This window comes from Oratosquilla oratoria, chromosome 20 (genome assembly GCF_046742065.1).
Source record: "Oratosquilla oratoria isolate Oo_2021 chromosome 20, ASM4674206v1, whole genome shotgun sequence".
In the NCBI taxonomy this organism is placed as follows: domain Eukaryota; kingdom Metazoa; phylum Arthropoda; class Malacostraca; order Stomatopoda; family Squillidae; genus Oratosquilla; species Oratosquilla oratoria.
The window spans coordinates 42,125,830-42,138,329 of NC_134796.1; the positions used below are offsets into that span (position 1 = coordinate 42,125,830).

Here is a 12,500-nt window from a genome sequence, read left to right on the forward strand (position 1 = left end):
TTAACAGTAAAAGATCCTGGGCCCGCAGACCGAATGTCAACCCCTCGAGACCGCACCCTCTGATCAGCGAAAGCCGATGTTCTTCAGGATCACCGCAAAATAGTACACTCTATTGCTCCCTTGAGGTACGGGGAGAGAGTGTCAGCCTCTCAGGGCATGGAGGTGAGGGGGTTGGGGGATTTAGAAAACGGAGATATCTTGCAGGATCACCGCACATAGACATGTGTCCTCGAAGAAGAAGGATTTGTCCTGGGAGGAAAGAGGTCCTTGTCACTGATTCCCCGAAGGATCAGGGGCCGAATTTATAAAAGATCCTAACATCTAGACATAAATCTTCAAAAATGGCGGTGATTTGACCTAAATCCCTATTATGTCGGCGACCTAAACGCTTATGTCTAGACATAACCTCGACATTATGGAGACAGCTGATTTAGGTTAAAATTCCCCCGCCATTTTGAAGATTTATGTCTAGACTTAAGGGTTAGGATCTTCTACAAATTCGAGCCCCTGGACACTGTCCCTTCGAAGCACGAAGACTGCCGAAGTCGAGGTCCTTACCTGTCATAGTCGAGTTTACAGAAGATCTTGTTGTCTCTGGCGAAACAGGAGTGTTGGAGCTGGACCCTACAGACAGAGCAGACGAGGCATTCTTCGTGCCAAGATGTGTCGATCACCCTCATGATGAAGCGGTCCTGGATGGGTCGACCGCATCCTTCACACCCCTCCAGCACCGCCACACGCTCAGACTTGAGAGCCTCTGGAAAGAACCAAAGAGAAAATGACGTCATGTAGTTCTTGAAGAAATTTTGAGTTCATGCAAGAAGGCACACGTTCAGACTTGAGAGCCTCTGGAAAGAACCAAAGAGAAAATGACGTCATATCGGGTGATGTAGTTCTTGAAGAAATTTTGAGTTCATGCAAGAAGGCACACGTTCAGACTTGAGAGCCTCTGGAAGGAAACAGAGAAAATGACGTCATATCGGGTGATGTAGTTCTTGAAGAAATTTTGAGTTCATGCAAGAAGGCATACGTTCAGACTTGAGAGCCTCTGGAAAGAACCAAAGAGGAAATGACGTCATATCGGGTGATGTAGTTCTTGAAGAATTTTTGAATTCATGTAAGAAGGCACACGTTCAGACTTGAGAGCCTCTGGAAAGAACAAAAAAGAAAATGACGTCATATCGGGTGATGTAGTTCTTGAAGAAATTTTGAGTTCATGCAAGAAGGCACACGTTCAGACTTGAGAGCCTCTGGAAGGAAACAGAGAAAATGACGTCATATCGGGTGATGTAGTTCTTGAAGAAATTTTGAGTTCATGCAAGAAGGCGCACGTTCAGACTTGAGAGCCTCTGGAAAGAACCAAAGAGAAAATGACGTCATATCGGGTGATGTAGTTCTTGAAGAAATTTTGAGTTCATGCAAGAAGGCACACGTTCAGACTGGAGAACCTCTGGAAAGAACCAAAGAGAAAATGACATCATATCGGGTGATGTAGTTCTTGAAGAAATTTTGAGTTCATGCAAGAAGGCACACGTTCAAACTTGAGAGCCTCTGGAAAGAACCAAAGAGAAAATGACGTCATATCGGGTGATGTAGTTCTTGAAGAAATTTTGAGTTCATGCAAGAAGGCACACGCTTAGGCTTGAGAGTCTCTGAATAAAGAAAGATGACCTCAAGTCGTCGATGTAGTTCTTGAAGAAATTTTGAGTTCATGCATAGACTTTAGAGCATCTGGGAAAGAAAAAAAAGTGACGTCATGTCGTCGATGTAGTTCTTGAAGAAAATCTACATGAAGACATGATAAAAACGACGAATACACAATCCCGAGGACCAAGGTTGTAGAATAAAAAGAATAGATGAATAAATAAATAAATGAAAAAATACAGAGACTTATTATCAAGTGTGTGTCGGAGATGAGAAGCTAATCCTATGAAAACAGGCTAAAGCCTTGGAGCTTAAAAAGATCAACGAAAAGAAAGAATAGAAAGGTAAGCTTATATTATTCAAACACATCAAAAGAATAGATTTCATAGAGGAAGAAAACCACATCCAACTAAAAGGTATTACAAAGGAGGATAGGAAGTTCATGACTATGAGCTCAAGAAAAAAATCACCGGAAAAAAAAAATTGTAGAATCACTCGAAGGAAAAGAGCAATTCTGAGTAGTAAACGCCCAGCGAAGTTGGTACGGGTTCAAACTATGTAAGACTTCAAATCTAGATATGATAACAGAGGATTAAACCCAATCTCAGATTCTAGACGAGACAGTACACACACACAAACACACACACACACACACACACACACACACACACACACACACACACACACACACACACACACACACACACACACACACACACACACACACACACACACACACACACACACACACACACACACAAAAGGCTAAGATAAACAGACGTTCACTCAACCAGCTGATCAAAGAAGATGCAAATCTGCCAAGTCCCTATCTCAACTGGTTACCTGTTTCAACCGAGTTCTGTTTTGCATGGAGCTGTGACTGATTCAAGGGAATCTTTTGGTAATGATGGGGTTCAAATGTCATCTGCGTCTTCGTTATCATTTGAGCTTTCACGGACCCATTTGGTGAAAAGAAAACACAAATTAATTTAACGAGTGGGATTGTGACGACATCTTACGAGGAGAAAAAGGCTTGTGAAATATGGGGAAATTTTTTGCAAAGACAAGACACGAGAGAATGTGAAATACGAAAAGTTTGTGTAAGGACAACTACCACGGGATTGTCTTGTCTTTGCAACTTTCTGTTCAGTAGAATTTCAAAGACACGACCTACAGCCTGGACACCTTTGCTACAAGCGTTCCTTAACCTTTTCCCCAATAACATCATCCCCAGTAATTACGTTTAGTCCAGGGCTGGGCAACCTTTGGCACGCGTGCTAAAGACATTTCTTCCGGCACGCATACCCCAGGGCTCATCTTAAAACAAAAAGCTAATAAATATCCAACTTTTTTCTATGACCACTGGTGACCGCATACTGCCCTGGGAGGTGGATTGTGGGCCTTCGAGGTCAATAAAGGTCATTCATATTCCTTTGTAGGCCTTTGTTCTTACTCCTTTGCCACGCGAGAAAATTTTGTATAAAAAATTTGACCGATTTTGGCGTCCACACTTCGAAAATGAGATTAAATAACTTTATGGATAGGGACGATAGGTGGTTGTGGACATGGAACTGCCTAGTGTAGGACTTAAGGTCCCTTGCAGTCTACATCATTCTAATGTTCTTTAGACTGATCCCTGGGGTCACTCAGTCCTCGAGGGGGAGACATGAGCGATAAAAGATAAGCCTTACATAACTTTAAAAATCCTTGGCTTTCATAAGACGGATTAGCACATGCTCAACCGTATACGACGAGGAAGTTTACAAAAGTTCGTGGACAAACCTACAAGGCCTTTAATTCTTCATGGCTTTGTAATCGACGTTTATTTTATTCTTTTTATTCTTTGATCAGAGATATATTCCGTGCCAGTACCTAGATTGTGAGTCGTAAATGATATACGACAAGGACATAGTCAAAGGTTTTAGTCAAATCTATAAAGCCTTTAGTTCAACATAGATTTTGAACTCAATGTCTTATGCTAGAGTGAGATTCATTAATGATCGAGGATCAAAACTAAACTTAATTCGAAATTCTATGATATTTCCCGCTTCTTGGAAAAAAGATAAGTGACAAAATTAAACATTTAAACTGTGACTTGAGAACAGAAGAGGGAAATAAATAATAATTTATAATTTACTTTTTTACTTAAGCCTTCAACGCATACTCGGAAATGGTGGGAACAGGTGGACATAAAAGACAAAGATAATGGGCAAGTTTGTAAATGATAATAGCAACAATAATGATGATAATGATAATAATAATAGTAATAATGATAACAGTAGCAATAGCAGTAACAATAATAATATTAGCAATGACAACAATAATGATGATGATAATAATGATTAATAATAATGATAATATAATGATAATAATAATAATAATGATAATAATAATAATAATAATTGATAATAATAATAATAACAATAATAACGGTAATAATAATAATAATAGTAATAATGATAATAATATTGATAATAATAATAATAATAATAATAATAATACAATTTCATATTTTGAGACTTCTACATTATGCTTTGAAATGGGTCCATATCACGTATAATACATTACACAACACGCTTATGTCCATTTACCACACGCTTTTCATTATAAAGACAATAAAAAGACTAAAACCATCTTTTTGCTATTATGAGAGCAACAGATATTTGAATCGGTAATCAAATGTTTTAAGTTCAAAGCTAATATATCTGATCAACAATAGACTCTTCACCTTAGCTAACATAGGATAAATTAGTTTTGGTTAGGTTAGGTGAGATTGGGTTAGGTGAGGTTAGGTTAGGTGAGGTTAGGTTAGGTGAGGTTAGGTGAGGTTAGGTTAGGTTAGGTTAGGTGAGGTTAGGTTAGGTGAGGTTAGGTTAGGTGAGGTGAGGTTAGGTGAGGTTAGGTGAGGTTAGGTTAGGTGAGGTTAGGTTAGGTTAGGTTAGGTTAGGTGAGGTTAGGTTAGGTGAGGTTAGGTTAGGTGAGGTTAGGTTAGGTGAGGTTAGGTTAGGTGAGGTTAGGTTAGGTGAGGTTAGGTGAGGTTAGGTTAGGTGAGGTTAGGTTAGGTGAGGTTAGGTTAGGTGAGGTTAGGTGAGGTTAGGTGAGGTTAGGTGAGGTGAGGTTAGGTTAGGTTAGGTTAGGTTATATATCATATCACGAGCCATAATATAATCAACTACAGAATGTTAGGTTAGGTCAGATTAGGTCAGGTTAGGTTATGTGTCACGAGCCATTGGGTTAGGTGAGGTTAGGTTAGATTATATATCACGAGCCATTATGTAATCAACTATAGAATGTTAGGTTAGTTCAGATTAGGTTAGGTTAGGTTATGTGTCACGAGCCATAATCAAATATAGAATGTCCACCCCACCAACAATTAATTATCCAAAATGCACCCAAAGCGCGCGCGCGCGCGTGTGTGAATGTTTATATATATATATATATATATAATATATCTATATATATATACATATATATATATATATATGTATATGTATATATATGTATATGTATATATATGTATATGTATATGTATATATATGTATATGTATATGTATATGTATATATATGTATATGTATATATATGTATATGTATATATATGTATATGTATATATATGTATATGTATATATATGTATATGTATATATATGTATATATATATGTGTATATATATGTATATATATACATATATATATGTGTGTGTGTGTGTGTGTGTGTGTATCTATGTATATATATATATATATATTTGTATATATGTATGTATATATATGCTGCTGCTGTCCACAAAAGCAGAACGGGGCAACTCACCCACGGGGGCAAGTCTGCCGGTGCCAGAGCCCGAAGAGAAAGGGAGGTGGATGACGGGACCATTCTCCTCGACCTTCGTCACTGAAACATTAAAGGGATTCTAAGTCAGGGTCCGTTCTCTTGGGCGGCCGGTGTGGTCAAATATGGTTCCCGCGTCGGAGAGTCTGAGCTGCCACCCACGCTCAGGCATTAAGGACTTGTACTAAGAATTAAGAATTTCGTGTTTTCTTCCAATATTTTTATATTAATCATTTATTTTATTTATTTGTTTATTTACTTATTTATTTTTAATTTATCTATTTATTTTTCATTTCTTTATTTTTTTTTTCTAAGACTGGCATGCTACACGAAAAATAATACATCAGTTTCGCAAGTTTTGTAGGATAGAGGACCATATCCTTATTCGAATTGAGCCTCTCAATTTCTAGCTTCTGCCTTGTTCTAAGTTTATCCAAATCTACTTCTACGGGCCGATCTACCTATGAAATCGTCTCTTCCAAATCCCTTTTCTTCTACCTCTTTCGTCTCTCTCGTTTGTCAAATTATTCTCTTATGCTTTCATTCATTTTGAATTCTCTCTTGCTCTTTTCTCTTGTTTCTCTTTGTATTTCGTTCACATACCTATTTCCTTATTTCTCCATTAACTTGTTTATCTACCTATTTATATTTTCATTCTATTATTAACTTACATGTTTATGAATCCAATCATTCATCCATTTGTTTACCCAGCCCATTGATTAATTTACCTATTTACTTATATTTCAATTTAGCCATTAATCTATTTACCTGTCTACCTATACTTCTAATAAATTATTTATTCACAAGTATTCTGTGAGTTCTCAGAGCTGAATTATAAATCGAGTGACATTGATCAGAAGAAAATAATTTCGCTAAACTATAATGTTAAGAGACTATAATCTCGTATGCCGCAGTCTGGTCGAAATATTTGTATCAACAAATGAGATGCAGGAATTGGTTTTGAGTCAACTTTAATCTTCCTTCAATTGAATCAAAATCTATTAAGATCTAGTGAAGGTGGAGGGGAGTGGAGTGTATTGGGGATGGAATGGGTGGGAATGGTTTTCATGCCTTTGTTTTTTGGCTACCTCCTTTTTAAAGGGGAAAAAGCCTTGGTATATGTATGTATGTTATTAGATCACAAAGGTTTATGTACATATATATATATATATATGTGTGTGTGTGTGTGTGTGTGTGTGTGTGTGTGTGTGTGTGTGTGTGTGTGTGTGTGTGTGTGTGTGTGTGTGTGTGTGTGTGTGTGTGTGTGTGTGTGTGTTACTGAAAAAATTGAGGAGGTTCTCTCGCATACATGTAGAATTAAATAGGACAGCATTCTGATAATAAATATTTTTCCTTCGTATTTTCCAGCTTTCAAACAATATTTCTTTCATGTGGAGGATGTGCAAACACGAGTTCCCCAAATGGAAGAATAATTATTGATAGAGAAATAGAAAATATTGAGAAAAAATAAATAAGTTGTAAGGATATCATATTTAGTTATATGTGTGTGTGTGTGTGTGTGTGTGTGTGTGTGTGTGTGTGTGTGTGTGTGTGTGTGTGTGTGTGTGTGTGTGTGTGTGTGTGTGTGTGTGTGTGTGTGTGTATTACTGAAAAAAATTGAGGAGGTTCTCTCGCATACATGTAGAATTAAATAGGACAGCATTCTGATAATAAATATTTTTCCTTCGTATTTTCCAGCTTTCAAACAATATTTCTTTCATGTGGAGGATGTGCAAACACGAGTTCCCCAAATGGAAGAATAATTATTGATAGAGAAATAGAAAATATTGAGAAAAAATAAATAAGTTGTAAGGATATCATATTTAGTTATATGTGTGTGTGTGTGTGTGTGTGTGTGTGTGTGTGTGTGTGTGTGTGTGTGTGTGTGTGTGTGTGTGTGTGTGTGTGTGGATATATGTACATACATATATATATATATATATAATAAACATATATACCTAGATAACTTCACCACTATACGCCGTGGCTCACCGTTTGGAGTTCGTTGACAAATAGTTAAATAATTGACAAAACTGAATAGAATAAACCAAACTAGAATAGAATAGAATAGAATTACATAAAAGACAAACAAAACAAAAATCAGATAAATGAATGCTTTAATCACACAAATAAACAGATAAATGAACAGGTACAAATATATAAATGAAAATTCACCTCTCCGCCCTCAAGGCCCCTACTGCAGCTTCCAGCTCCCTTCTCGTATCGGAAACTTTTGATAAACTCGATAAAATGAGATGAGATCGGAAAAGTTTCGCTATTTTCTTTTCTTTTTTCTTCTTCTTCTTCTTTGTTGTGGGGGGGTTGCTTATGCGACCGCGCAAATGATCATATGCATGTAACAGTATGAGATGAGTGTGTGTGTGTGTGTGTGTGTGTGTGTGTGTGTGTGTGTGTGTGTGTGTGTGTGTGTGTGTGTGTGTGTGTGTGTGTGTGTGCGTGTGTGTATGTGTGTGTGTGCGTGTGTGTGTGCGTGTGCGTGTGTGTGTGTGTGTGTGTTTACCTAGTTGTATCTCACGGGAAAGGGGAGCTACGCTCGTGGTGCCCCGTCTTTGTATCTCGCAGTGTCTAGTTTGCTCTTAAATTCGTGTATATTTTTTGCACATACTATTGTTTCGTCCAGATTGTTCCAGACATCCACTACTCTGTGTGGAAAGCTGTGTGTGTGTGTGTGTGTGTGTGTGTGTGTGTGTGTGTGTGTGTGTGTGTGTGTGTGTGTGTGTGTGTGTGTGTGTGTATGCGTGTGTGTGTGTGTCCGTGTTCGTATACATGTGCACATACATACACGTTCGTATGCGCGCACACACATCCTCAAACACAGTTAAGTATCAATCTCAGGTCGTTTACAAAACCACAAAAAAAGACAAATAAACACGATTTTCCCGAAGTCGACTTCGCGGGAGGCGGGTAGCTCTTCTTCATCGTCGTTGTCGTTGTATCGGCCAAACACATCTCCTCGGATAACCTCTCGGTCTTCCTCCGAAGTCAGTCCCGAGATCGGCCCTCAACCCCCCACCCCAACACCCCTCCTCCCCTACATCTTGCCCATGGAAACCTACATCCCCCCCAACCCAACCCCTCACACTTATTCAACCCCACCCCCCCTCATTCTCCCCCGTTCCCGCTCCTCAACCTTTACCGCCCCTTCTCCCCTCCGGCACCTCCCGTCCCCATCCCCTCTTCTTCACCCTTTCAGACCTTCGAAGTATTGCTCAACTTCGAAGATGCATTCCCCCCATATCCCCCCATTCCCCCCATGTCCTCCCCCCCCCCCATGACTCTATAATGGGAAGGTCTTAGAAGGGTAAGGATAGGGGAAAAGGCTGATCGGAAGAGGGATAAATATCATATGAAAGGTGATGAGGAAGAGGAGGAAGAGGAGGAGGAGGAGGAGAATGGGGAGAGGAAGGAAAGGTAGGTAAGGGAGAGGAAGAAGAGGAGGAGGAGAAAGTGGAGAGGAAAAGAGAGGAGTAAGAGAAGAACGGAGGAGAAAGAAGAGGATCTAGAAAAGGAAGACAGGAGGAGGAAATAGGTGAGTTGGGTTTTGCTCACCCTGGATGAGAGAGAGAGAAAGAGAGAGAGAGAGAAAAAGAGAGAGAGAGAGAGAGAAAGAGAGAGAGGGAGAGAGAGAGAGAGAGACAAAGACTTAAAAAGATACATAGGTAGAGAGATAGATAGAAAAAAGAGAGAGAGAGGGGAAAGGGAGAGAGAGAGAGAGAGAGAGAGAGAGAGAGAGATGGAGAGAGATAGAGAAAGAGAGAGAAGGAGAGAGAGAGAGAGAGAGAGATAAAGACTTAAAAAGATACATAGAAAGAGAGATAGATAAAGAAAGAGAGAGGGGAAAGAGAGATAGAGACAGACACAGAAAAAGAGAGAGACAGAGAAAGAGAGATAAAGAAAAAAGAGAGAGAAGGACAGAGAAAAAGAGAGAAACGGTGAAAGAAAGATAGAGAAAGAGAGAGAAAGAAAGACAGAGAAAAAGAGAGGGACGGTGAAAGAAAGAGAAATAGAGAGAAACAAAGAGAAAAAGAGAGAAACGGTGAAAGAGAGATAGAGAGAGAAAGAGAGAAAGAGAGAGAGAGAGGTGGGGAGAGAGGAAGAAGAGAAGCGGAAAAGTAGAGAGGACGAAAAAGAAAAGGATAAAACCTAAAATAGTCTTGTTTGGGTTGGTTGCTTTGAAGGCAAGCCGAAAGAAAATGGGAAGCGAATAGAAACAGAAAACGGATAGTGGAGAGAAAAAGGGAAGAGAAAGAAAAGAGGAACAGAAACAGAAGGAAGAGCGAGAATGGGAGAGGAGAGTAGCCAGTTATACGGTTTTTTTTTTGTATGAATTAAATTGTACAACAACGAAAAAAGAAAATGGTAAATGGTTTTATGAAATTACTGAGGAAGTGGACGAAGAGGAGGAAGATAAAATAAAAAGAGAAAACGAGAGAAAAAGGAAAACGTAATAAAACCAAAACAATATATATAAATAACGTCATCTAGAGCAACAACAACAGCAACAACAACAACAACAACAATAAAATCAATAACAACAACAATAGAAACAACGAAAGCAAGAACGAAATGAAAAAGAAAACGGAAAGAGAAAAAACAGAAGGATGGAAACTAACGAAAGAGAAAATTGATAAAAAGAGGAGAGATATGAAGGAAGGAAGGCAAAAGAATAGAAGAGACAAAGTTGGATGGATTGATTGATTGAAGGGACGGGAAAGGGGGACAGAAGGGGAGAAGAAGAAGGAAGGACAAGAGAGACCAAACCAGGAGACAGTTTATACCCAAACTGTAGAAAACCAAGAAGAAAAATAACGTGACTTAAAAAAGTATACATTGGCCATGCGGAGAGGACAACATGATTGGGGAAGACAAAAAGAGGCCAAAAAAAAAAGAAAACAAGAGGACAATTCATACCAGAGGAGAACCAAAAAGAAGAAGAAGAACAAGAAGAAAAAGAAAAAGAAGAAGAAGAAGAAAAATAGATCACGTGATTTGAAGCAAATGCATCGGCCATGCAAGAAACGACGTTGTTGTTGTTGTTGACTTCGCCTAGTGAGATCGCACCCCAGTTCGAGATCCTAGGACGACTTCGTGGTTCTTCGTGGTGACGAAGAACGAGGCAGTGGAGGTCAGGTTGTCGGAGTCATGTAACAGGCATAAGGTAGGTGTCACATAACCCTTTAGGGTGTCAGGTCGTCCGGAGGGGGGGAAGGGGGGAAGAGAAGGGAAGGGAAGGGCCTAGGCGGGGGGGGGGGAAGCGTAGGCGGCAAGGCGGGGGGGAGAGGGGCGAGAGAGTTCTGTGACAGACACGAAAGAATATTGGACCTACCAAAAGAGAGCACATTACAAAGGACTTTGGAGAAGAACTAGACAAAATTTAATGAAATATAATTCGGTTTAACGTCGCGAATTGTCCCTATCAGGAGGTTAGAACGGTGACCCTCACAGAGGACTTTGTGGCGTGGAATTCAATGAACCATGTCCTTGGTCCAACTCGCCGTTGGCAGGGTTCGAACTGCCGTTACTTCGACCTCCGCCGTAAGTAGCGACGCTCTAATCCGCTCGGCCAGCCACGTAATATTGATTAAAGAACAATTCAAGGATCTGATATAAAGATATAAAAGAGAAAAATATTACAATCGTGACACAAAATTTCAAATACTGAAAAATTGCTCAATAATTCATAATGTTGTGTTTGTAATCGCACCTTATCTATAATTGTTATATTCCCGTCGTTTGAATAATTTTGTAAGTCTATCCGTTTGGCTGTTTTATATTGTTATTTTTTTCTTCTTCTTCTTAACATAGAATTGGTCTTAGAGCACGGTTTTTATTTGACAATAGATATTCAGGAATAAGATATCAAACAATGCTGTTACTAATTGGAAAAGTCCTTAGTCTAGATTGCGAAGATTAAAATTAACAAATGGTTTAGTTCAGAAGTCCCCGGCACCCTTATCAGAAAATCTAAATTCTAGTTTGTCAGTATTTTGTTGATTCAACATCAGTGTAACAAATTTTTGTCCCTGGATACTATGGAAACACTCATCTTGACACTGATGCTGCTTTAATGAACAAAAATGGATGACAGAGAGAGTCGGTAATACGAAAATTATTTTTGCCCTCAATTTTGGCGGCGGCACCCTCAATAATTGATCTCACGGCACTCTTTGGTGCCGCGGCACACAGTTTGGGAACCACTGATTTAGAGAGATGGTATGAATAGAAAATGGGATGAGATACTAAGACGAAATCCACTTTGGAGAGAAATCATAAAGCACAGCAGAAGATTATGAAAGATAACGTAAGATAAAAGAGGATATAAGAAAAAAGCGAAATGAAAAATAACATGCGACCCAGATAGCAAAAGCGGACATAAGCAGATAAAAAAAAAAAAACGAAAATCAGACAAAGAAAAGAAAAGAAAAGAGAACAAATAGCGACAAAGAAAAGTAGAAAAGTTCGGGTCACAAATCAAGAATAGTAATGATAATGATAATGAATAATAAAAAGTAGAAATTAATTTTGGTAATACTGGACATGGACAAAGAAGAGCAGACAGAACGTGAGATGAAGAAAGGAGAATGAAAAACGAAAAAAAAAATATATAAAAATGACAAAGAGCGAAGGCGACAAAGAGTACGAACAAAAAAGAGCAAAAAGAGCAAAAAAGAGCAAAAAAGAGCAAAAAGAGGCTGGAAGTAGCACAAACGATAAAGAGGAAGATGCCCAGAAAAAGAAATCAATAAAATAAAAGAACAAATAAGTAGACGAATAATCAGATAAACGAATAAATAACGATGATGATAAAAATGAAAAATAAAAAGAATAGAAGAATAGATACACAAATGAATACGCAAATGATGAAGATGACGAAAAAATATAGAAACACAAAATACTAGTTAACAAGATAGAGCAGTGTGAGGAAGATATAACAAAACACGAAAGACAATCAATGAGTGAACATAAAAAATAGAAATAGAAGAGACAGAAAAATTAAAAAATGCAGGAGGTAA

General features: G+C 38.6%; 1 protein-coding gene across 5 annotated transcripts in view; it reads right to left on the reverse strand.

Moving 5' to 3' along the window:
- LOC143036495 (LIM homeobox transcription factor 1-beta-like) overlaps nt 1–12,500 on the reverse strand; it is a 103,811-nt gene that overhangs the window by 68,597 nt on the left and 22,714 nt on the right. For 4 of the 5 annotated variants that reach the window (XM_076203909.1, XM_076203910.1, XM_076203911.1 and 1 more), the window contains 2 exons: nt 5,449–5,529; nt 559–757 (listed from right to left, as the gene is read on the reverse strand). In XM_076203909.1, coding sequence (XP_076060024.1) covers nt 559–757; nt 5,449–5,529 — 280 coding nt within the window. The remainder of the gene's footprint in view (nt 1–558; nt 758–5,448; nt 5,530–12,500) is intronic. The other variant, XM_076203912.1, reaches the window with a different exon arrangement.